The sequence below is a fragment of the Notothenia rossii genome (genome assembly GCF_949606895.1).
Source record: "Notothenia rossii genome assembly, chromosome: 8".
Lineage (NCBI taxonomy): Eukaryota > Metazoa > Chordata > Actinopteri > Perciformes > Nototheniidae > Notothenia > Notothenia rossii.
Genome location: NC_136906.1, coordinates 16,351,762 through 16,377,301, shown reverse-complemented (window position 1 = coordinate 16,377,301; position 25,540 = coordinate 16,351,762). Strand labels below are relative to the sequence as shown.

The window sequence follows — 25,540 nt, the reverse complement described above, 5'->3', positions numbered from 1 at the left end:
ATCACAAAAAAATATTGTTCCTCCCATTCTGGGTGGAAGTGTTATGTCTTTAGCTTTTTGCTCGGTCCCGCACTCATTTTGTTGTTTGTCTCTTTAACTTAAGGTGACCAGATTTTCAAAATTAAAACCGGGGACATTTTGAGTTTTGCGGTCAATGTATGAATAACATATCCAATTTTCTTCACTGTTAAAGAAAAAAGGGGGAAAATTCTGGTTCAATGTAATTCGAACATTTTAACTGTTGGATACAAACAGAAGGACGATAGCCCATATATGAGACTTCAGAGGTCTTTTATTTTGAAACTGTACATCAGATTGTCCAGATTCTCTCTGAGTGACTAGATGGGGTGTCCTGCTATCACCCTGGAGTGAAATAAGTCTTTGATAATTTGACAGTTTTTTTATTTATTCTTGTAACAGAAGGACGATAGCCCATATATTAGATTTCAAAAGTATTTTATTTTGAAACTCTACATCAGATTGTCCTGATTTTCTCTGATTGACTAGATGGGGTCTCCTGCTATCACCCTGAAGTGAAATAAGTATTTGATTGACTTCGAATGACTCTTTGATTATGGACAGTTTCCATTAAATAATAATCAAAATATAGATGGACAATAGATCTAATTTGAGATTTTAAACGGCTTACATTTTAAATTGTGCTTCAGAAAGTAATGTTATTTTAGGAGTGTTGTGAGATGGTGTCAAATTAGTCACCCAGTGGAAATATCAGATATGTCTTCATAACTGTATCCTTACATTTTACATTCACTCAGTTATAATGTGGTAGTTATACGTAGTTTGTTTTAAATGATTATCGATCACATTATATAGTACATATTTCTTAATTTAAGCTCCAGTATATATGAATATGTTTGGTGTGTTTTGTAGGTATATTTGTTATTGACCGAGTAAACGCTTTTATTTTGACGGCAGTTTTTACAGGCCTCTACCGTAATGCATAGGATATTCGCGCACCGCAATACAACGTGCGGGCTTGACTGTGTTTTCCGAAGTGGGGGCTGGCATATGTGTGGATACATGTGACCGCAGTCTGTTTACCCAGTGTTTCCTGTCATTGAAACGTTTTATTTCAGCTTGCTATGTGTTTTTAACGTTTATTAAAAAAACTGGGACATTTCCGGGGACAGTTTCAACCGGGGACAGGCCAATAAAAACGGGGACTGTCGCCGGAAAATGGGGACGTCTGGTCACCCTACTTTAACTTAATTTAAGTTTTCCCGGCACTTGACTGATTTTGTATTGCTTTGCATTCTGGGTTAACAGACTGGAAAGCGATAGGTCGCTTTTTCTGTCAATCAAGTAAACTCCTGAATTAAGTGGCAGGGAGGCCAAGGGAGGAGGGATCAAAACCTGTTTTGTCTATTTTAACAGAGCTGGATTTTTTGTTTTATGAATGACTCGCGATCTACCAGCATTGCCCCCTCGGTCGACCGGTCTATTCGACTGCAGTCCTAGTGAGAAAACGAGAAGCATTGCTGCAAGTGGGAGTGCAACTGCCGCTGCGCCTCGACTTGTTGACAAAAAAGACACCAGAAGCGAAATTTGGATGTATTTTAGCTATATCTCTGACAGTGAGGGCAAGCCTACGGACACCACAAGGCCTGTCTGTAAGAAATGTATTAATTTTATTTAATACAAATTCTTGTCATTTATTTTATTTATTGTTCTCATTGTTTAAAAGTTTGTGTTATGGTTATGGTTCTGGTGTGAAATAAAGCACAATAATTCAATTTAAGACCGTTTCCCTTTTTTTTAAAGAAAAGTATCGAAAAAGAATCGGAATCGCAATTCTTGACTTGGTATCGAAACCAAAATGTTGGTATCGTGACAACACTACTTTAGACTGTCAGTGAGTTCAGACACTATCTCTTCTGTAGACATGAGCAAAAAGACTGCAACCATTGTAGCATGTATGTACAGTACATAAGTTCAAGGAGTATATAAGGAGAGTTGGCATAGATATTTTAAAGAAACCTTGACATGCTGCCATAAATGAGCCTATGTTTTTTTTATCTACAATGTTAAGCATTAGAAAGAAAGCGAACTCATTGGTCACAAAGTAAATACAGACTTCCTTCTAGTTTGGGTTCAGCCTTGATATGAAACATGCTGTTGTAAGAAGCTGAACAACATTCGAGAAGAAAGTATCATATCAATTTTATACTCACAGCCACGATTTTCATAACATTGATGCAAACTTTCGTAGTGGCCAAACAGTGGTACTACAACTCGTGACATCATTAGGCCCAAAAATACTTTTTCCCATTAAATCCCTGTAAATCTGGGGATAATCTTTTTTTTAACTACATCAACTACCCAGTATACACACTTTTTTTCCAACGTTGTATCCAGTTGACTTCAAACATCCATGGTCTGATATAACCGCCATATTTGTTGGTAATGTACCAGACAACGGCCTTCTGCTAAAATTGAAATATTTAATTGAAAATGTAATAAAGACTTATTTCACCAGGCAAATGTATAAAAGGCGGCCTAATTGCTGAAAGCTGTCTTATGTGATATTGATGGAACATTTACGCTGTTAAGTATGGACTCTTACAAGGCACAAAGTAACAAGAGACTGTAGCTGTGAAATTCTGTTGCAGGAACAAATAATTCACCTAACCTAAATGGCAGCCTCAATTTTTTGGCAATATAAAATGTAGGTTTTAATTGTAATCATCCCACATCTCTAAGACCCTGCTTCATGACAATAGATTTGATTCGTATCTGGATTTCTTTTTGGTTTTACTTAAAACCTTAAAATCTAAGATGAGTGGAGTCTGACATTATGATCTGTGCCTAACCGTTGTTTGTTTGTTTTGGTTCTCTTTTTCTGTCCCAGATGCAGCAGCAGGTATCGTCGGTGGGCATGGTTCCCGGGGCCGGTGGGGTGTCAACGGGACCTACGGCCGACCCGGAGAAGCGCAAACTCATTCAGCAGCAGCTGGTCCTGTTGCTTCACGCACACAAGTGCCAGCGGCGGGAACAGGCCAACGGGGAGGTGAGGGCCTGCACTCTGCCCCACTGCCGCACCATGAAGAACGTCCTCAACCACATGACCCACTGCCAGGCCGGCAAGTCCTGCCAGGGTGAGTGAAAATATGAGTGTAATATGATATATTTTACATTTCTAGCTGACCCATTTTTCAATGTGTGGATATATTTTGATCTTACTGAAAATTGCCACTAATTAGCATTTATGTGATTTTTATATTTTGTCATTTATTACTGTAAGATATACCTAATGAGACCTATGCTGGTTAAATAAAGTTAAATAAAATAAACCTAGTTAGAATTCAAAGCTGCTGTGCTCTGATTTAAATTAACAAGCAAGCACGAAAGCAGGCATTTGAGTATTGAAAACATTTCAATTCAGAATTGATGCGTCATCTGAACACCAGTGAAACTATTCAGAATGAAGAAAGGCTGCTACCAATTGCTGGTCGATTGATCTGCTCACAAGCCTGTTATGTGGCAGAATGCCAGTCGCTTTTCATACCACAGGGGCACAAGGTGCTGATGACTTGTTTGAGTTTTTAAGTCCCATAATTTGCCAAAAGTGCCTGTCGCCTTCAGCTCTTTGCATAACCGCTCGCCAATGTTGTCCTTAGCAAAATTGTTTATTGATCTATAGGTGGCTGATGGCTGGTTGAGGAAGTTTTGGGGAAATTTGCATCCGTTTTATACCAAAAAAACTACCAAATTGCATTGTTTTTGTTAGACAGATGGTGCAAGAGAAGATATTATGAATACTCTCGATGAAAGATTTATATTCTTGTCTTTTAATAAGAGCAGTATGACGATGAAGTGCTTTTGGATCGCTTAAAGGGGACCTATCATGCAAAATGCACTTTTTGATGTCTTTTATAAATAAATATGTGCCCCCGGTGTGTCAGGGAACTCATGCGGCGTCAGAAAATAAAACCCTCTCTTTTCCTCCGTACCCAAATCTCTAAAAACGGGGCTACAACGGAGCTGATCCAGATTTGCGGCCGATATGACGTCAAATCGGCGGCGGACCCACAGCACTATCAGAAAAATTGCTATCAGAAACAATGCCCGACTGTTTTGGACGTAATATGGTCGTTGTTCACATTAGCATCGCTAACACTCAGAGCTAACCTGTACTGGAGAGAATATGTGTGTGAAGAAGCAGGAATTAAAAAGGAACTCACCTTGTGGTATAACCGGTAAGAGAGAAAGCCTTTGAGCTCCATACTGTTTCAGAAAGAATCCTTGATCTAATAATCCTTGTTTCATCACCGCAGCATTCTAGACAGTATCTGCCAGGTTCTGGCCGCATGAGCCGGCATAAGCTCCGCCCCCTCTTGTTTTAGTTTTTTTCCGTTAAAAAGAAAAGCTTTATTTATATTTTTTTAATTTAGCCTTTATTTATACAAGTTAAAATCTCATTGAGACACAGGGTCTCATTCTCACGAGAGACCTGTTTATGCCCAGAATCAGCACTTTTGTAACAGGAAGTGAAATAGAGGGATATGAGGCATGGCTAGAATGGGTGATCTGTTTGGTTTTTTGACCAAAACACTTCATAGACATGTTTTTTTTTTTATATATATATATATCTGAGACCTATGCTATTGCCTAAAAATAGCATGATAGGTGACCTTTAAGTTGCATTGTTTTACACAATGTCAAATAGAAAGTATTAAGCTTTTGTGTTGTATTGGCTAAATAGAGCCACTCTTGAGTCACTCAGCCCCAAATGGCCCGGTGACTGACAAGATCAGCAAACTTGAATTTAATCTTTTTTTAAACGGCTGTAATGATGGTTTCACTCCATTTCCTTGAACATGCTGACGACAAGCAGCTTCTCTCTGCCAGCTGTGGTTAGTAAGGGGGTCTGCCAAGATTGATGAACTTTGAACTCTGATATTTATACTGTTTATACTCTTAAAGCAAATGCAACGACACTTTTATGGATTTACGATGCATAATTGCCTTTATAAAGCTATTTGCGCATTGCACTGTAGCAGTTGAAGCTTTTTTACTGCCCTGTATTTTAAGTTGACACGGTGCCTGGTTTAATTACTTTATCCAGCCATTTTAAAAGTGCCTACACTTATTTTACTCGTTGTATGCTTTACGTGTGTTTCCTTTATCAAACGTCTGTTTTTAAATCATTAACTTTTAAATGTCCGATACTGCTGAATTACTGAATATGCAAACCTCACTTAATGTCTCTGTTTCTGTTTCTATTCTCCGCAGTGGCTCACTGTGCATCATCCAGACAGATCATCTCCCACTGGAAGAACTGCACGCGGCACGACTGTCCGGTCTGCCTGCCTCTAAAGAACGCCAGTGACAAGAGGAACCAGCAACGTGAGTATCTCAACCAACTTCAATTTGTTATTATTAATTTACAAATCCATATACAAATGCATGTAGGTAAGTTAAAAGACAATGGAGAACAAATGGCATGCTTGAATAGCACCTTGTAAAAAAAAAAAAAAATAGAAATAAATCTTTGACACCTTGAACACTGCTCTACCAGGCAGTCTCCTCTCGAGGCTCCAGTCAGAGTGCTGTATGAAGTGCTGCCCCCTGCAGGTTGAGTTTTTCTGACAAAGCTCTGTACAGGCTCGCTCAAACATTGTGAGGATTCCTCTAGAAAGGCTGGACCTGTAATCTGACACCCGGGGGAGGGGCTCCGTGGCTCTGTTATCTGTGGGGGCAGGGTCTTGGGACAGCAGGCTCTCTGATTGGCTGAAAGGCCCTATGACAGATTTAAATCCCCCACAGAGGCAGCGTGCTCCCTGTCAGCAATCAACACAGCAGGGAGCGGAGCAGGGATTTTAGATGGAGGTCCGCTCAGAAAGATAATCTTTTCTGAGAGATTTTGTTTCTTTACACAGAAAATAAACTTTTAAAATATTTAATGTTATTTACTTTTACATTTGAGTAAATATATACTCAAATGTATCTTATTTCCATTTCATTTAGTTTTAGTATGCCTATTTTTTGTGTATTTACATATGGAAAAACTAAAAACAATTAGTAAAATTGTGTTATACAGTATGTCAGAATCAGAATACCTTTATTCGTCCCACAGAGGGGACATTTCCATTTGTTACAGCAGAAAAGAGCCAAAGACAGCTTAATGTTAATTAATAAGCATGCATAAAACATTTTTAAAGATAAGAAAATTCTAAATAATTACGCAATTTACAAAATAAACTCCTATTCTCAGTTATTAATGGCAATGTCCGGCTTTATATTTATTTAATAGTTTCATTATTGACAAATCAAATATTTATTTCCTCGTTGAATACATTTGATTATTTGGACTTTCGTTAATTATATTTCTTATATCCGGCTTTATTTTTTTAAACTAATGTTAATTATACGTGTTAAACAGTATGTCCGGCTTTATATTTAATTCCTCTTTTACTATTAGCTCATTATTGACAAACCACATATATATTTCCTCGTCTCCTCCCTCCAGCCATGCTCAGTTCTCCGGGGGCCAGCCTGCAGAGCGCCATCAGCTCCGTGGGCTCGGGCCAGCCCAGCGCCACCGCCATCAACAGCGCTGCCACACACATCGACCCCAGCTCCATGCAGAGGGCCTACGCTGCACTCGGCCTGCCGTACGGGAACCAGTCCCTGGCCCAGGTCCCGGGCCAGGGGCCCGCTCAGCAGAACGCCCAGGGCCCCCAGCACCAGCAGCTGCGAAGTCTTAACGCACTAGGTATGTGATGGATAGGACATCAGTGCCATCTTAGAGGATGACGTGCACATGTGAACAATACTCTAAATCTGTTGCTAAGCCATTTTCTTGCTAACACTAAATGCAATGTGTTTATCAGGCACTAATCAGATGAACCAGATGGCAGGAGGCATGGGGGTCTCCTCTTCAGACCAGGCTGGCATGCACTCCGACTCCTCTCTACCATCATCACTCAACAAGTGGGCATTCTCCTCCTTAATATAAGACAACAAATCTTAATTGATGTAGCTACCATTTAATTATATATACGCAGTAGGGCTTCAACTACCAAGGCCATCACAACTTTAAAGAACCAAGCGCCATCTTTAAATGTCATGTTTAGTTGGAAAAATCTAGAAAATAAAACATCTAAATAGCTTAAAATATTTAGTTTACAATAATGTGTGGCAAACCAAAAAGCCAAAAAGTTCTTCATTTGATCAGTGATGACAGAAAAATAAATAATCTATCATTGAAAGAGATGCTGATTATTTTTCTGTTGATCGAGTATTTCTGATTCTTTGGCTTCTTTTTTGGTTTAATCATCCATGATTTCATCTGTATTACGGCCTTTAGGTTCTTTTTAAATATAACTTGAAAATATACGGTAGGATAAAAGTATTTGACTATTTAGTAATTAGTAATCCATTTGTGGAATTATCAATAATTTGAATTCTCTAAGTCATTTTTTCCTCTGTCTCTGTTTTACAGTCAGCTGATGCCAGATGGGTCAGTAGCGGGAGGCATGGGAAACCTGCCCACTGCCACCCCTCTCTCTTCTTCGGGGGTAAGGAAGTCCTGGCATGAACACGTCACTCAGGACCTGCGCACCCACCTGGTGCACAAACTGTAAGTACAAAAATGATAAATAGATTTGAAAACTCTTTCTGTCATATGAAAACAGGATATCAACTTGGTGCTTTGGGCTTTTGCTGATTTTTTGTTTGCTTTATTTCTCTGTTTTTTTTCTCTCCAGTGTACAAGCCATATTCCCCACCCCAGACCCCGCAGCACTGAAGGACCGGCGGATGGAGAACCTGGTGGCGTACGCACGCAAGGTTGAGGGTGACATGTACGAGTCAGCTAACAGCAGGGTAACTACTATAACACACACTTGTTTTTAATATCACACTGCTACAACCTGAGCGATGGTGGATTTTACCTTAATGTTTTTTGATAACATGGCTTATCCTCTGTCATGAAACACATTTGTTATCGTTTTTTAATTTCTATCTGTTCTTTTTGTTTCTCCCTCACCAGGACGAGTATTACCACTTCCTGGCGGAGAAAATCTACAAAATACAGAAAGAATTGGAGGAAAAGAGGCGCTCGCGGCTGCAGAAACAGCCTGGCATGGTGGGCTCAGCCGGGCCTCAGCAGCCCAACTCCATGGTCCCGGGACAGGCCGTCCGATCTCCTAGTCAGTACCCGAACTCTCTACACTCTTTGTGATAAAAATATTATTAGGGAAAGACACTAAAGGGTTCAGAATTGGCCTCGTCTAACTATTCTGTTGTTCTCAGTTGATACATGTACCGAGCATTTCTGTAACGAAACCCTTCTTTATCCTGCCTTTTTGTTTAGATGGACCTGTGCCTATGCCCAACATGCCAAATCAGTTAATGAACCGTATTCAGGTGCCCCAAGGTATGCTCTTTCTTTTTGGATAATCTGTTTGCTAATATATTAATGTTTAAATGTAATCTAGAAAGCTGGTGAGCTTTCAACAGTAGAGTGCGTTTTTGTTTCCTGTGCACACGATTGGTTCAGTGTCTCTGCCAGCCCAGTAGGATATGAAATAAGAAATGACATACTATACATAGTATGACGAACAATTCTGAATATATATGTATCTGTTCCCACAGGAATCAATCAGTTTAACCCAATGGCAATGCAGAATGCGCAGATGTCTCAGGCAACCATGGGAGCACGAGCCCCCTCCCCCATGAACCATCCACAGCAGATGAACATGAGCTCCGTCCCAACGGTTAGATCTTTATTCCGTCTCTCTTTTCCCCCCCCTCCCTTTTTCTTTTCTTTTATTCATTTGTTACTCTGTCACTTACTATCTTTAACTTGCTTGTTTTGGAACCATTTTCAAGTTTTGTTCCCAATCCATCCATCCATCCATCTTCTCCTGCTTATCCGTGGTCGGGTTCCCAGTCCATTTTTCTAAATGATTCTTTGGCTCTCTACTACTCCTTGTTCCACTTAAACTTCAAACTGTTTGACTGATTGTTCATTTCTTAGTCTGTTGCCACTAAAGCATCAGTATGGAATTTTGCCTAATCCAATTATTAACCGGCTGCCTGGCTTTTAATTAATGATTTGTAATGAAACCAAGGCAGTGCGTGAGCTCAGGCGTACAGCTATTTAATGTTCCTCCCAGGTTTTGTATTGCCATGCTGTGTTTTGATTCAGCACATTGTTTACTTGCAATGACACCACATGTCATTTATAAGACAGTCGTAGCCGTAGCATGCATGATGCATTACATTCACTTTATTTTACTTGGCAGGCAGTGAGTACTACAGGGGTAGACATTAAGGGTAAAATGCCACTGTCCCTCCGGGCCGGTGGAATTGTATTATCACTGGCCCCACCATTGTAACCACTGGCCCGGAGCATTAGTCCAAAAGAAATCGACTTACAATGACAAATATTAACACATTTGTTGCAATAGTAATTTATGCACTAACTACATTACTACTTGCACTACAACATTTGAATCATCAGTTCTTCCTCATTTTCCTCAATTGTTCATATTTGGTTTATTAAAATAATGATATTGTGGTGATTGTTAAAAAATGTCTGCTATTATTATGAGTATTATAATTAGTATAATGCACTTTCTGCCTTCCTGTCATTAGGAGTTAGAAATGTAATGGCTATAGATTAGAGCCTTCATTCTCCTAAACTGCTGGGACATTTCCCTATAGCCAATACCTTTTATATTTTCTACTCTTCACTTACTTGTCAGCATAGGTCGGCATTGATGTACAGAGCCGACAGAAGACCTTGTTTATATTGGCATCATATTGAGAGGTGCAGTGACGCGTCATAAAACCAGGAAGTAAGCCGCTGGTTCCCTCCACAAAAAGCAATGGGATTTCTCCACAGGGTTTTGGAAAATAGCTGGAAATAAAGTCTGTGGAAAACAAACCTGTTTGATAAATGCATGTTTTGTTCAGCCGGATAATCTCCACATGTCTACCCTACTTTTATCATTTTCGAATCATAAATCTAATCGATAGATTATAAAAGGGTTTTAGAACGCGTCACTGCACCTCTTCTTCTCATACTTACTCTCCTTCTCACTCTCCTTTAACTCCTCCGGTGACTTTCTTTTATTTGAAGATTGTTTTTTGCCTGGTGCTTGGCCGGTTACCGCTGGTATTAAAAACATTTAGGTGAATGGTTAGGTGGCGCGATAGTCTGTAGTGAAGGAGCGCGCTCCCGCTCACGGGAGCCTGCTCGCGCTGCGCAGCAAACAGCTGTTTGCTTTTCACCAAACAACGACAACCGCCTCACGAAACGCTATGTTGTAGCGTTAATAAACGAAACAATTTAACTAAATTGCTTGTCAAAATACCAATACCACAGGACCATTTTTTTTTTTTTAAAGCGATATTTTTAGTGGCCCGAGCGGGCAAGTGGAAAATACGTTATGCTGGCCCGGGGTGTCTAAATAGTGCTTCCGGGCCAGCGGGCCATTTATAATGTCGAGCCCTGTACTAGCTGCCATAATGATTGTATCTGTTTCATCTCCCCTTCTCTTTTACAGATGGGTATGTCCCCTTCAAGAATCCCTCAGACTCAAGGAATGATGGGTAGTCATGCTAATAACATAGTTTCTCAGCCGGCCAATCAGGGCCAGTTCCTGCCGCAGGGCCAGTTCACTGCTGCTACAGGAGGAGCAATGAATGTGAATGTTAACCTCGGCCAGCCCATAACACAGTCTGCTGTCAAACAGGTGAGGAGACCAGAGCTGTGCTATATTCTCATTGCATTCTTCTAAGCGGGCCTCATGAGAAACGCCATGTTGGCTGCTGTATGAGTTAGAGCTGCCATTATATTCCACTTAACTATTTGTTGGATGAGAACAAAATGAATACAAAGTTGAATCTGTATTAAAGTTATTGTTCAGCCTTTCAAATATAAAACAGGACATTCAAGCCATCCTTTCTTTTACACTTTTTTTACATTTTACTGATGAAACGATTGATAACACATATTTGTTAATTGGTATTCTAACTTTGAACCTCTTTGATCCAGCAGCCACAGAACCCTAACCTCCCCCTGAACGCACTGGGACCCCTCGGCTCCAAGCTGCCCCGCAGCCCTGCAGCCCCGGCCTCGCTGGGCCCCACCCCCCCACCCAATGCCTCTGCTGGCCTGCAGCCCCATCAGCTGCAGCAGCACCATGCTTCATCACAGGCACAGGCCCCACCGCAGCCCACTACCCCTACATCCACCGGAGGACCCTCCTCCACCCCAACACACATGCCCAGTAGCCTCCCTGGCCCCCCCTCAGCCATGGGCACACCGGACCCCTCCCAGCCACTCACGCCCCTGCAACCACAGACAGACCCCCCCAGTCAGATGCAGCAGCCCACTTCAGTGCAGGCCCAGCACCCCAGCACACCGGTGAGATACTGGCTCTTACTGTTTTACTCTTAAATGATACCTGATATTTTATGGTCTAATATTACATAAACAAATTGCTTAAAGACAGAGCATGCTTACTAGAGTGCAGAACATGTTGTCTCCGGTGTAGGAGCTTTTCAGACGAGGACAACTATCCAGATAAACTTCACTCAAAATAAATATTTCAAGAGTCAGAACTGCTATAACATATTAATAATCCGTCCCTCCTCACTGCATTTTAGCCTTTCTTACCATCAGGTTTACATAATTATTATATAACCAAAATGATTGCTTATCATTTTGGTATTTGCTTTAAGAAGCAGACGATTTTCGGTTTCTTGTAAAAAAAAAAAAACGATTCCACTTCAAATGAACTTGTATCGTTTAAGTTTTTGCCAGTTTCTTTCCGAGCTGGCAGGTCTTTTGACTAATTATTTAATAATATATAATAGAGAAATTGTGTGAGAGGATCAGCTTGACTTGATATGTGAGTTATCAGCTGTGTGATCATAATCTTTCTTCCTCCTCTTCTCCCAGTTGTCCCAGGCAGCAGCGAGTATAGATAACAGGGTGCCTACCCCAGCCTCTGTGGCGGAGCTGAGCTCCCAGCAGGCTCTGCCAGACATGAACAGCACTGAAGCCAAACCTGAAGTCAAAGACGAAGAAGAGGACAGCGGGTCTGGAAAGAAGCAGCAAGATATAAAAATGGAGGTATGATATCGGGGACAATTTAGTACCTCCAAAGAAATAAAATCCCACATATGTCTGCTCTAGATCTCGAAGCACTTTCCTGTTGACCCCTGTTGTTACAAACTAAGTCCAAATAAGTCAATCTTGTGCATTAAATGATTTCTTCCTGGCTCTGAATGCTAGTATAAGGAGGTTAACCATGTTTCTGTTCATAAAGCCGGATGATGAAACCAAACCCTTAGTGAAGAAGGAGGAGCCCGATGCAACAGAGCCAAAGCAGGAACCGATGGAAACTGAGGACAAGAAGCCTGAGATAAAGACAGAACCCAAAGAAGAGGAGGAAGGCGGGGCCAACGGCACATCTGCCTCCTCCAGCCCTCAGAGCCGCAAGAAAAGTAAGAACCCAGATCTCATATATTTAGTTGCAACAATATATTGTGTTTTGATATGTTGTGCATTAAGATAGGGCACAGTTGGTTTGTATATCCCACTAAGGTAGAATCTTGTCTTAGTTTGCACACTCAAATATGTTGTTTGTGTAACATTATTATTGTCTGCGCAGTTTTCAAGCCAGAAGAGCTGAGGCAAGCCCTGATGCCAACACTTGAGGCCCTCTACAGGCAAGACCCAGAGTCACTGCCCTTCAGACAGCCTGTAGACCCCATGCAGCTAGGCATCCCTGTGAGTGGTCACAACTATACACACACACAACAAATATAATAAAAGACCTGCAGAAAACAATGTTAAGCATGGTCCGCTCATTGCTGCAAATATGTCTCCCCCGCTGCACAGGACTACTTTGACATTGTGAAGACTCCCATTGACTTATCCACCATCAAGCGCAAGTTGGACACGGGTCAGTACCAGGAGCCGTGGCAGTATGTGGACGATGTGTGGCTCATGTTCAACAACGCCTGGCTGTACAACCGCAAAACATCCCGTGTCTACAAATACTGCTCTAAACTGTCAGAGGTGTTTGAAGCAGAGATTGATCCCGTCATGCAGGGCCTGGGTTACTGCTGCGGCAGGAAGGTAAGACACAACAATTATTATATACTTATACTGTACTACAGGGTTATATGGTAAAAATCCATTTTTTTAAATGGGAAATCTACTTGAAGGTCACCTATTATGCAAAATCCACTTTTTCATGTCTTTTTATACATAAACATGTGTCCCTTCTGTGTAAAGAGATTCAGAAATGTTCAGGAAGAAAGATTCGCTCACTTTTTGTCTTGATCCATTTATATAAAAACCTGTCTGAAAATGAGCGGATCAGATTTTGGTCACATTATGATGTCATAATGATTTTTCGGCTTGTGTAACCATTAGCCAATCACCAACCAAGGTAACCCCCCCCCCACACGCACCTTATCACCTGAATTCCCTCCTAGAGCACCATTGTGTTCTTTTGAACCAAATATCTCTCAGAGGGCTGAAACAGAGAGGATTATGGGATGCTTCAATTTATGATCTGTTTTGTATTTCGAGCCAAACACTTCAGAGACATGTTTGTATATATCTGAGAACTATAATATATTGATTATAAACTGTATAATAGGGGACCTTTTAAGTTTGACATTTGTACTGGCTACACCTGCTTCGCATATAGGGCATTTGTGACTCACACGTTTTCTCCGAAATGCAATTAAGCCTTTTGTGTAATATGATTTAATTACAGTCTACAGCAATTTAAGGGATACAGATACAAAGAAACTGCCAGCTCGTACTGCCAATAAGTAATAATCTGTAGATTGGTAATGGAGCCCCGCGTCCCCCTCAAATTCAAGGTGTTTAATGATAAAAAAAAATATTATTATTATTTAATTACATTTTTTGGAGCCAAATTGCAACTACCGTAATTTTCGGACTATAAGGCGCACCTGAATATAAGCCGCAGCAGCTAAATTGAATGATGTGTACATATATAAGCTGCACTGGACTATAAGCCGCAGGTGTTTTAATGTTTAATTACCATATGTAAGGGTTCGTGCACAGAGGGGATTGTCGGGAAAGAGAGGGCTGTTTGAGGAAGCTCCCATTTATTAACATTTCAACAATCAAGTTGCATATTTGCATAACGTATTCAAGTGTTACCATTTAGTGCAATAGTAGCTACAGAACATGTACTGTGCTGTGTAAACTGTACTGTATCACATAGCGTTTCAGACACACACACTTTTCAACTTTCAAACTTAAACGGTGCGCTCCCAGCGCACGTACCGGCAGTGATCTACAGCAGTGGTTTTCAACCAGTGGTACGGGGACAAACTGTCTCGCTCTCGTAATGTCTGTCTGTCTTGCTCTCGTTCTGTCTCTCGTACCACTCTCGGTTCCACTTTTACTTTTGCGCGCTACCTGTCTCACTCTTTTCCGGCCTCCAGCTTTTCCTGCTGGAGCCCGCCGCTTAAAGGTGGGGGGCGCGGACCGGCCATAGAGCCCATAGAGTTAAAGACGGTGGACTGTAACCTGTAAAATCCATAGATTTAGGAGGTCCCCTAGTGGCCGTTAGCTGTAAAAATCCATAGATTAGCCGCACTGTTATATAAGCCGCAGCGTCGAAAAATGGGAAAAAAGGCGCGGCTTATAGTCCGAACATCTATATCTACTGTCACTTTTCACATTGAACATGTGCTCTTTTATTAAATAAACTAAACACTTTCATTTTAAGTTGTGAGTTTAGTGTTTTTGACCCTAAGAAGCACTAATCAATAACAATAATCAACAGCTCCTCTCTGCTCCAGAGGATTTAAAAAAAGATATCCCAATGCCCCCCCGCTTAGGCAGCACCCCCCCAAAGCAGTAAACATAGGGGAAACACTGGGTAGTAAATAATAATAATACAAAAAATTACACTTAATGACCCATTTCTGTGTAAACACACTGAATAAAAAAATAGAAATAGAAGCCTGGCCTGATTGTAGAGCGGATCTCTGTGGTGTACACACGCTACCCACACACTGCTCTCACACCTTTCATTGATTATAGTGTGTGGCAGAATCTGCTCCAAATGAAAACATTATAAATCTGAATACCTTAATGATGTCATTCTTCATGTAGCCTTTCTATTTCTTATTTCAATCAATTGCAAAAGTTAATATTTCACCAGATCTTTGGGCATTTGTTCCTGAATGTTTCAGGACACCCCTGGACCACCATTTAACTTCTCCGTTGTCTTCACCTGTATGTGGATGTTGATTTGAGCCAATGCCATGGATGCTAATGTGACTCTCTTCACTTTTCCACAGTATGAGTTCTCACCCCAGACGTTGTGTTGCTATGGCAAACAGTTGTGTACCATTTCCAGGGACGGCACCTACTACAGCTACCAGAACAGGTAAATGATATAGCGACTTTGCTGAGAGGTAGAGAGGTGAAGGGTGGTTTATAAAGAGAAAAAGGGCGGCTATATCCTCAAAGACTAAATATGGCCCAAGACAACACAAACAGCCATACAAGTCAACAAAGTTTTTATGATGTTATTCACATGACCTTTCCTTTTATAGGGGTGTCACCTCACTTAGAGTTGTATATTGTAGCCGAGCAGAATGGGCATTATCTGGCCCCACATTGTCCGTATGTCTGTTTTGTCAAAGAACCAGCACCAAAGCTCCCCCTGCTGGGCAGAAACTGCATCTGCACCTCCATCTCTCCAATTCAACACCATTCGGTTGTTGCAAGTACTCGCTACCAAATGGTGTTACTTTGAACAACTTAAGATTAAAAACATTTGAAAATATATATATTGTTAATGTTTATATTTTCAAAGAAGTGTACTTAGCAAGGTTTTATAATTTGACCAGATTTTGATCTAAATTCTTAAGAAAGAAATACCTGTGATAATATAAACCGTCCCTACAAAAGTTATCTGGCTTATTTGTTTTTGAGTATCACTCACACTGTTTCCCACAGCATGACCATACCTTTCCTTTATCCGCTAATAATGCATGTTGCTTTAGTTATACATGAATGTAGTGGAGAGTTTCTTTAAATGTATATTTCAGCATGCATTTAGATGGTATAGCACTCTCTGTTAATTAGTTTTTGACATAAAAATGTTTCTGTCAAATTACTGTTCCAGTTTGAAGGAAAGTGGCAGGCTCATGACCATTTCACACGTGTGTGTGTGTGTGTGTGTGTGTGTGTGTGTGTGTGTGTGTGTGTGTGTGTGTGTGTGTGTGTGTGTGTGTGTGTGTGTGTGTGTGTGTGTGTGTGTGTGTGTGTGTGTGTGTGTGTGTGTGTGTGTGTGTGTGTGTGTGTGTGTGTGTGTGTGTGTGTGTGTGTGTGTGTGTGTGTGTGTGTGTGTGTGTGTGTGTGTGCCGTTAACTGTAACGCCGGTTTGCCTGTTCTGCTACTGTGTGTGCTGGGTGCAGTTCACCCAAATATGGCCTTATTTCCGACAGGTATCACTTCTGCGAGAAGTGCTTCAACGAGATCCAGGGAAACAGCGTGACCCTGGGGGACGACCCCTCACAGCAACAGACGTAAGTTACCAGGCCGGGTGGCCAGACTCCACCCAATGATCCTATGCCGAGATTATCCGGCTGGTTTCTCTCTACTTTTAAAGAGGGGTTTTAATCACAAGGGCACAATTAACATGGTTGTTTTTTTTTTATCTCTTGTGCAGCATGATATCAAAAGAGCAGTTTGAAAAGAAGAAAAACGACATGTTGGACCCTGAACCGTGAGTACTGTCTGCACAGTTACTACAGTTTGACTCTCATTAATGTTGTGGCAGTGATATTTCTTTATTACGTCACGCAAGGAAAGCACAGAAACATCACTTTTTTGTCCTCATCAGGTTTGTTGAATGTAAAGACTGTGGGCGAAAGATGCATCAGATCTGTGTGCTGCACTACGATGTCATTTGGCCATCAGGGTAAGTCTCGCTACGGCTGTATGACTATCCAACCATTTAAGCATATGAAGTCTACGTTTAACTTTAATAGAATTCTTAACTTGCAGAGTACCAAACCCTTACTTCTTCTTACTAGAATTGTGTAATTGCCTGCGTTAAGTTGACTCTAACTCCAGTTTGATGTTTCGTCTTCTAGCTTTATCTGTGACAACTGTCTGAAGAAGTCGGGCAAAACAAGAAAGGAGAACAAATTTTCTGCCAGAAGTGAGTTTCATTGTACATTGTCCAGTTAAACAGCAGTAACATTGAATTCATATAGTTCTTCTTTGTTTCAAGTTGTCATGATATTAAAGGCGTTTTGTTGTTGTCTTTGCGCGGGTCTCTGTAAAGGACTGCAGACGACCCGGTTGGGGACGTACATTGAGGACAGAGTGAATAAGTACTTGAAAAGGCAGAACCACCCAGAGGCTGGTGAGGTGTTTGTGCGAGTCGTGGCCAGCTCTGACAAAAATGTGGAGATCAAGCCTGGCATGAAGTCTAGGTAAGTTACTCAACTACTGATAAAGTCTTGACTCTCTATTGGTTCAGTGTAGAAAACATGCTCGTTTTTATTTTATTGTTTGAGAAACAAACCAGGATAGAAGTGGAGGGTTTTTAAAAACCTTTTTAAGAAACATTGCTAAATTGATAATTGATGTATTATGTTATTGATAAATGTAAAGTCTTCCAAATCCCGTAAAGTGAATAAAGATGATTAAACTCACCTAGTGACAAATAATTAAATAAATAAGTAGTGAGTAGAGCTTGCCACATCACACCTTCTGTTAAAGCATTGATTTGGGGAATTTCTTCGAGAGAGACAGTTGCCTAGCATTTGTTCTTTTAATGAATTTCAAATACAAACCACATGTCTATCGCTCTCATCTTATACATATTTATATCCAATAAAACAAACAAACATGCATGACAGACCGGACCATGGAGATGATCTTTTCTCCTGTCTTCTTTAAAATGTTCAAGTTAAGTTCTAAAAACTGTAACTTACTTGCCGCCTCTATTTCCCCAGGTTTGTGGACTCGGGCGAGATGGTGGAGACCTTCCCTTACAGAACCAAAGCACTTTTTGCATTCGAGGAAATAGACGGCGTGGACGTTTGTTTCTTCGGCATGCACGTCCAGGAGTACGGCTCGGAGTGCCCCTTTCCAAATACTAGGTATAACTACAGAAACAAGTGGATTTATGCCGTTTTCTCAGTTGTTTTGGGGCATTTTGTGTGTATTTCCTCTTTCATTAATCCTCTATATTTGATTTTCAGACGGGTTTACATATCATACCTCGACAGTATTCACTTCTTCAGACCACGTGCACTAAGGACTGCAGTGTACCATGAGATATTAATAGGCTACCTGGAGTATGTGAAGAAACTGGGGTTCGTTGAACATAGTTTTCACAAAATCTCAGATAATACTTTAGGTATCATTCCTGCAATTGGCTAAACAACTCTTGTTGCCCTCAGGTATGTGATGGGTCACATCTGGGCTTGCCCCCCCAGTGAAGGAGATGACTACATCTTTCACTGCCACCCCTTCGACCAGAAGATCCCCAAACCCAAGAGGCTGCAAGAGTGGTACAGGAAAATGCTGGACAAGGCTTTCGCTGAGAGGATCCTGCACGACTACAAGGTCAGAAAATGAGCAAAAGTGCAATATTCAGTCTGAAGATTCTCATAATTATAGTTTAAAATGTTGCCACCATTTTCAACTGTACAGTGAGTAAGTCTGGGTGTCAGTTGTGATTAGCCGTCAGCCGTCAATGTATGAAGTAAAGAGTCTACTCTAAAGGAGGCTGAAGTACGAGAAGATAATTTAGTATATTTGTTTACTGTTCAAAAAACGATATTGTACCCTATTACGTTCCCTTCTGAGCTAGGGGAATCAAAGGGAAGCAACACAACCAGATTGGTATAATTATAAGTGGTTTCAATGCACAACAGGTGAACAAAATGGCAGGCAAACAGCCTGAAACAAACAAAAGAGCCAAAAACACCGGTTCAAATAACAAACAAATAGAGGCCACAAAGGCGCAAGTTTAAATGAGAAACCAAACTAAGGGAGGACTCTAAAAGGTGAGTCTAAAGACATACAGGGAAAATAAATACTAATATACGAAATAAGAACGAAACAAAACCTCACTTTAAAAGTGGTACAACTAACACAAAGAATCTATACAAGAACACAACTAAACTACAGGCAACCGTCACAGAATCCTAAGCTACTCTAAACACTAACTAAGCTACTCTACTCTACACTCTAACTAAGCTACTCTAGACACTACTAATCACACAAGTTTAACCCCACGGAACAAAGAGCAAGTAGCGAGAGGCATCTGTCCACATACAGAGCCTCCAGAATGATGATTGTCCCCAAGCTTTATAGTCATCTCCAGCAGGTGTGCTCCGGCTGTGCGCTGCGATTGGAGTGCGTCGGGCCCGGTGTGCTCCAATCGCAATCTTCAGGGGCGGACCAGGAGATGGCAGCCAATGCCGGGAGGGCAACCGCACAGCTCATTTACATAGAATACACACAGCTGAGAACACTCAGACGACCAGGAAGGCAGCAGCCGTAACATACCCAGTTTCTTTTATGGAGACATGGTGGTTCACAGCTACTCGTGTATGAATGATAGTTTAGATTTAACCAGATGATCTAATTTAATAATCCGTTTGATCGTATTTTTTTTTTTTTTACAGATAACAGCCTTCCACACCAAGAACAATAACTATATAATTATTAACTATTTAACTAGTTAGTAAATAATTAACTAATAATACAACGTTGGCATCCCCACTGATGGACCATAATGTTTAGTTAACAGTGCTGCTAAGCATGTGCTGCAGATGGATTTGATTGGCCGTCAGCTCTATGAAAGTATGCCACTGTCATTGGTGTGGTGTGTTTATCATCATCCACTTGTGGGATCGATCATTTAAAATAACATATTTATAGTTATTGGCATTTTTATCGGTTGAAATGAAGACAACCCTCTATACTAAAAAAGCATAATGGGATGAATTAGTCAAAGTAGTTAAGTCCCTGCTGACGAGACCAATAGTAGTTATCAGCATGTCACTGTGTCCAGAAGTGTGCAGTATAGAGGGGCTCCCCCTTGTGGCTGGTATTGATTATTTCCAAATAAATAATTGAAGGATTTTTGTACAGTATGCTCCATAGAGTGCCACAAGTGACGAGTCCTAAAACCCGGAAGTAAGTTAGCATTTTACCACTTCCGGTTCCTTCGACAAAAATCATAAATCTAATCAATAGATTTATAATTAGAAAATTATAAAAGTAGGGTAGACATGTGGATATTATCCGGCTGAACAAAACGTAATCTGTCTCTTCAATGTGTCTCAACCACAGACCTTATTTCCAGCTATTTTCCAAAATCCTATGGAAAATTGCATTGGTTTTTGTCGAAGGAACCGGAAGCAGTTTACTTCCGGGTTTTAGGACGCGTCACTGCGGCACTCAATTTGCCAGAAAGAAGCTTTTGAAAGTTTTATATTTGACCTGGTGTTGCTTGCAGGTAACTTGTCTTTTAGAGCTGTGTTGTGATGGACGTATTTTGTTTCTGTGTTCAGGACATATTCAAACAGGCAACTGAAGACCGAATCACCACTGCCAACGAGCTGCCGTACTTTGAGGGTGACTTTTGGCCTAATGTACTGGAGGAGAGCATCAAGGAGCTGGAGCAGGAGGAGGAAGAGAGGAAGAAGGAGGAGAACACGGCCTGCACTGAGACCACAGAGGTGAGTTAGACGGATAGCACGATCGAATGGGTTTTTAAAAAAAAAGAACGCTCTTATTCCGAAATCAACAGCCCCGTGCTTCGTACTCTTTTTCACCCCAGACGTTATCATCCTCAAGTCGTCATTATATGAAAGCTTTCAGCAGTCATTCGGGCATTGTATAACCACTCATCTTAATTTCATAACCTCATCTTGTCTTTTTTGCAATCGCTCTTAACGTTCATGTCTATCTATTTCAAGGGAGCCCCAGCTGACACCAAGAATGCCAAAAAGAAGAACAGTAAGAAAACCAACAAAAACAAGAGCAGCGTCAGCCGAGCCAATAAGAAAAAGCCTGGGATGCCGAATGTAGCCAATGACCTGTCTCAGAAACTCTACGCCTCGATGGAGAAACATAAGGAGGTAAAAAACCCTAAAGTGCTTTTAAATATTTAGGTAAATACCATTAAAGTAAAATTGACACCTTTAAACCAAGCAGTTGACCAAATAATTGCAAAGAACATGTTATTTTTTCCTAACTGTACATCTTATTGGTACTCTGCTCGTATGTACATACAACAGGACCCATTGGCTTTAGAGAGTAGTGCAGATACTTTCTATTAACATCTTTTTAAAGGTTTCCTGATTTTCTTTCAATTCTATAAACGGTGCGTGTTGTGTATCACACCCACAATTTTAACTCTTGCCGACTTATTGATTTCAGAGTTCTTATTTGTAAGAGTACATTTTAACCGTCCTAACAACTTACCTTTACATTTCTCTTCCCTTCTACTACCAGGTGTTTTTTGTTATCCACCTCCATGCCGGCCCGGTCGTTAACACCCTGCCTCCCATCATGGACCCCGATCCTCTGTTGACCTGTGACCTGATGGATGGCCGCGATGCCTTTCTGACTTTAGCCAGGGACAAGCACTGGGAGTTCAGCTCACTGAGGAGGTGCAAATGGAGCACCATGTGTATGTTGGTAGAACTACACAACCAGGGCCAGGACCGCTTTGTATACACCTGCAATGAGTGCAAGCACCATGTAGAGACTCGCTGGCACTGCACCGTCTGTGAGGTAGGGAACAAAAGCAAAAAACGGATAGTTTTGATCATCTATATCCGTTTTGAATGAAATGTAAATCTTAACATAACATTGATGTGTTCTCCTTACCTTCAATCAGGACTACGACCTATGCATCAACTGCTACAACATTAAGGGCCACGAGCACCAGATGGTGAAGTGGGGTCTTGGTCTGGACGATGACAGCAACGGTCCGGGTGGAGAGGCCTCCAAGAGCCCCCAGGAGAGCCGACGCCTCAGCATCCAGCGCTGCATCCAGTCCCTGGTCCACGCCTGCCAGTGCCGCAACGCCAACTGCTCACTCCCGTCATGCCAGAAGATGAAGAGGGTGGTTCAACACACCAAAGGCTGCAAGCGCAAGACCAACGGTGGCTGCCCTGTGTGCAAACAGCTCATTGCTTTATGTTGTTATCATGCCAAGCACTGTCAGGAGAACAAGTGTCCTGTTCCCTTCTGTCTTAACATCAAGCAAAAACTCCGTCAGCAGCAGCTGCAGCACCGGCTCCAGCAGGCTCAAATGATGCGCCGTCGAATGGCCACCATGGCTGGAAGGGGTATGCCAATGCCATCTCCACCTACCTCAGCAGCCCCCGACACCCCCAACTCTGTGCAGCAGCCTAACACGCCCCAGATGCCCCAGCCCATGCCCACACAGCCCCAGCAACAGCAGCCACCAAACCCTGCCAACATCGTCCAAGGCTTTCCCAACAATGGCCGCAGCAGCCAGCCCCCAACACCGGGGCCACAGGGGAAACCAGGACCTCAGTCCTCCCCTCTTCATCAGCAGCAGTCACCTCTGCATAACATGCCCCACCAGCAGCAGCCTCAGCCACCACCACCACAACAACAGCAGCAGCAACAGCAGCAGCAGCAGCAGCAACAGCAGCAGCAGCAGCAGCAGCAGCAGCAGCAACAGCAGCAGCAGCAGCAGCAGCAGCAGCAGCAGCAGCAGCAGCAGCAGCAGCAGCAACAACAGCCGCTCCTTGCAGCCCTGAAGGTGGCCAGACAGATTGAGATGGCAGCCAAAGCAAGGCAGGAGCAGCAGCAGCAGCAGCAGCAGCAAAATTATGCCATGAATGGGATACCCATGAACCACCCACGAATGATGGGGCCCACGCAGGGTCAGATGCAGATGATGCAGGGGCCTCGGGGCCCCCAGGTGATGCAGGCTATGCAGCAGGGCCAGTGGGGTCCGGGGATGCAGAATCCCATGCAGAATCAGCAGGTGCATCAGCCGCAGGTCCCTCCTCAACAGGTCGCAATGGCACCTCAGCAGGCTCAGGGAGCCCCCATGCCCCAGCAGGCCCAGCTCATGCAGAGACCCATGATGCCCCAACAACAGGGTCTCCAAATGCCTGGGGTCATGACTCCCCAGGGGCCCTCACAGCAGGGCATGACACCACAGCAGCTAGGTATGCCACGTGGGATACCTGGAAACATTGCTCCGAGTGCCCTGCAAGAATTACTGCGCACCCTTAAATCTCCCAGCTCCCCGCAGCAGCAACAGCAGGTCCTTAACATCCTCAAGTCCAACCCCCACCTCATGGCTGCCTTCATTAAACAGAGGACAGCGAAGTACCAGGCCACGCAGCCGCAGCAGCAGCAGGTGCAGCAGCAGGCGCAGCAGCAGCAGCAGCAGGCGCAGCAGCAGCAGCAGAATCAGGCCATGCTGGGGTCCCAGGCAGGAATGCAGGCCATGGCAGCCATGGCAAACCAGGTGCAGAGGCCAGTGATGGCACCTCTGCAGCAGCAGCAGCCTCCTCCGCAGGCAGGGCCCCAGGGTATGGCAACCATGGGCCCCCAAGGCCAGATGATGAATGCTGCCCAAAACGGCAATCCCCAAATGTACCGCAGACAGCAGCTGCTCCGGTTGCAGCAGATGCAGCAGCAGCAGGCGCAGCAGCAGCAGCAGCAGGCGCAGCAGCAGGCGCAGCAGGGAGGCATGCCTCAGGGCCACAGTCAGTTCCCCCAGCAGCAGCCGGGGCCAGCAACCTACTCCCAACTCCGTATGCAGCAGCAAATGGCTATGCAAGGAGGCGCGGGGCCCATGGGACAGCTCCCTCCCACGTCTCAAATGGGTCAGCCTGGCATGGGCATGGAGGTCCCGCAGAACATCCTCCAGCAGCGCCTGCTTCAGCAGCAGCAGCAGCAGCAGCAGATGCTAAAGCAGCAGATGGGCTCTCCAACACAGGCAAACTCAATGAGTCCACAATCTCACATGCTCCAAGGCCAGGCCCAGGGAGGAGCTCACTTACCTGGACAGACAATGGCTAACACCCTGGGAAACCAAGTTCGTTCCCCAGCCCCAGTGCAATCGCCCCGTCCGCCTTCGCAGCAGCCCCCGCATTCCAGTCCCTCCCCGCGGATACAGCCCCAGCCCTCACCTCAGCACGGCGCCCTACACTCCAGCTCTCCCCACCCCAGCCTTGGAGGCCCGATGTCGGGGTCCATGGACCAGGGACACATGGGTACACCTGAGCAGAGTGCCATGCTCCCACAACTTAACACGCCAAACAGAGGAGGGTTGAGTAATGACATGGGTATGGTTGGTGACCCGACAGGAGACACGCTGGAAAAATTTGTTGAAGGATTGTAGCATTTTTGGACAGAAGAAAGGCCTTGTTCTGTTTTCAGCGGAGACATTTTTGTACTTGCTGATGTAAAAAGCTAAAAGAAATACAAACAAATGAGTCATACGAGGCCTACAGACTGTGAACTTTCCTTAAACCAAGGGACTGCTTTTTCTTCCAACCCAGAGAGTGATTTAAAAGAAGACGACAAAGAATATATTTTTGGTTCAGACCAGCCATGCAATAATTTGCGATGGTCTTTGTGTTGTTTTCATTTGTTTTTCATTTTTTATGCTCTGGTATTGACTTTTTTTTAACAAAACTTCTCAAAACAAAAAATATTTCATTTTATTATTCAATTTTTTTTTATTTTGTACCTTTGCAAATTAATATCGCATTTGTGTTGAGAAGACTGTACAATTATTTGTCTGGGAATTTTTTGCCAGGTTTCACTTCTTGCTCAGTTCCTCTGTTCCTTCCTGGCTAATTTATTCTAAAATGCCATTTTTCAAAAAGGACTGCCTTTGGGAAAGCCTTAATTTCTTTCCGGTTTGCAGAGTCTATGAAATAAATGTAATTGTATAGATCTAAGAACTATTGCACACACCCAAACACAAAGCAAGTGTAAGACAAATCTGCAATGAAGCTTGTTAATGTTCACAGGTGCCGGAATGTTCTTTTTACTGGCCTGGGCCCAGTATCTGTCTTGCAAATGTTTAAAAAATGCTTTGTCTCTCGCTGAGTCAAAGGACATTCTCATTCGAGTCTCTTTTGCCTGTGGTGGGAAATTAACTTGTTTGACTGCTGATTTGTGTTCAGAGGGTTTTGTGCATCATTTTCTCTCTTGCATTAAACTTGAATTGATGGTGAACTGTTCTCTAATGTAAATCATGCGGCTAGACAGTACTGTAAATATGCAGAAAATAAGAAAGAAATCACTGTACAAACTGGTTCAAATGGCTCATTTCGTACTTATATACCATATTGTTAAATAAACCTGTGTGCCACAGACTCTGCTTTGAATATTTCTGTTTGGAAAGAGTGATGTTGTGTTCAGCATTAGGATCGGAATTATTTCATATTTTTATTAACATACATCCAAATGACTGATCAATCATTTAGTATGTGAAACACTCAAAAAAGTAGA

General features: G+C 42.6%; 1 protein-coding gene across 3 annotated transcripts in view; it reads left to right on the top strand.

Moving 5' to 3' along the window:
• The window catches only part of crebbpb (CREB binding lysine acetyltransferase b), a 52,080-nt gene extending 26,676 nt beyond the window's left edge, over positions 1–25,404 (top strand). For 2 of the 3 annotated variants that reach the window (XM_079645899.1, XM_079645901.1), the window contains 29 exons: positions 2,870–3,116; positions 5,254–5,367; positions 6,491–6,736; positions 6,855–6,954; positions 7,466–7,603; positions 7,731–7,848; positions 8,015–8,174; positions 8,339–8,401; positions 8,620–8,741; positions 10,539–10,727; positions 11,033–11,401; positions 11,939–12,112; positions 12,309–12,486; positions 12,654–12,772; positions 12,884–13,123; positions 15,340–15,428; positions 16,495–16,575; positions 16,719–16,775; positions 16,893–16,970; positions 17,146–17,215; positions 17,330–17,490; positions 18,016–18,162; positions 18,265–18,378; positions 18,466–18,631; positions 20,590–20,757; positions 20,859–20,915; positions 20,998–21,159; positions 21,536–21,817; positions 21,924–25,404. In XM_079645899.1, coding sequence (XP_079502025.1) covers positions 2,870–3,116; positions 5,254–5,367; positions 6,491–6,736; positions 6,855–6,954; positions 7,466–7,603; positions 7,731–7,848; positions 8,015–8,174; positions 8,339–8,401; positions 8,620–8,741; positions 10,539–10,727; positions 11,033–11,401; positions 11,939–12,112; positions 12,309–12,486; positions 12,654–12,772; positions 12,884–13,123; positions 15,340–15,428; positions 16,495–16,575; positions 16,719–16,775; positions 16,893–16,970; positions 17,146–17,215; positions 17,330–17,490; positions 18,016–18,162; positions 18,265–18,378; positions 18,466–18,631; positions 20,590–20,757; positions 20,859–20,915; positions 20,998–21,159; positions 21,536–21,817; positions 21,924–24,419 — 6,705 coding nt within the window. In that variant the 3' untranslated portion in view covers positions 24,420–25,404. The remainder of the gene's footprint in view (positions 1–2,869; positions 3,117–5,253; positions 5,368–6,490; positions 6,737–6,854; positions 6,955–7,465; positions 7,604–7,730; positions 7,849–8,014; positions 8,175–8,338; positions 8,402–8,619; positions 8,742–10,538; positions 10,728–11,032; positions 11,402–11,938; positions 12,113–12,308; positions 12,487–12,653; positions 12,773–12,883; positions 13,124–15,339; positions 15,429–16,494; positions 16,576–16,718; positions 16,776–16,892; positions 16,971–17,145; positions 17,216–17,329; positions 17,491–18,015; positions 18,163–18,264; positions 18,379–18,465; positions 18,632–20,589; positions 20,758–20,858; positions 20,916–20,997; positions 21,160–21,535; positions 21,818–21,923) is intronic. The other variant, XM_079645900.1, reaches the window with a different exon arrangement.
• The last annotated feature ends 136 nt before the right edge of the window (positions 25,405–25,540 follow it).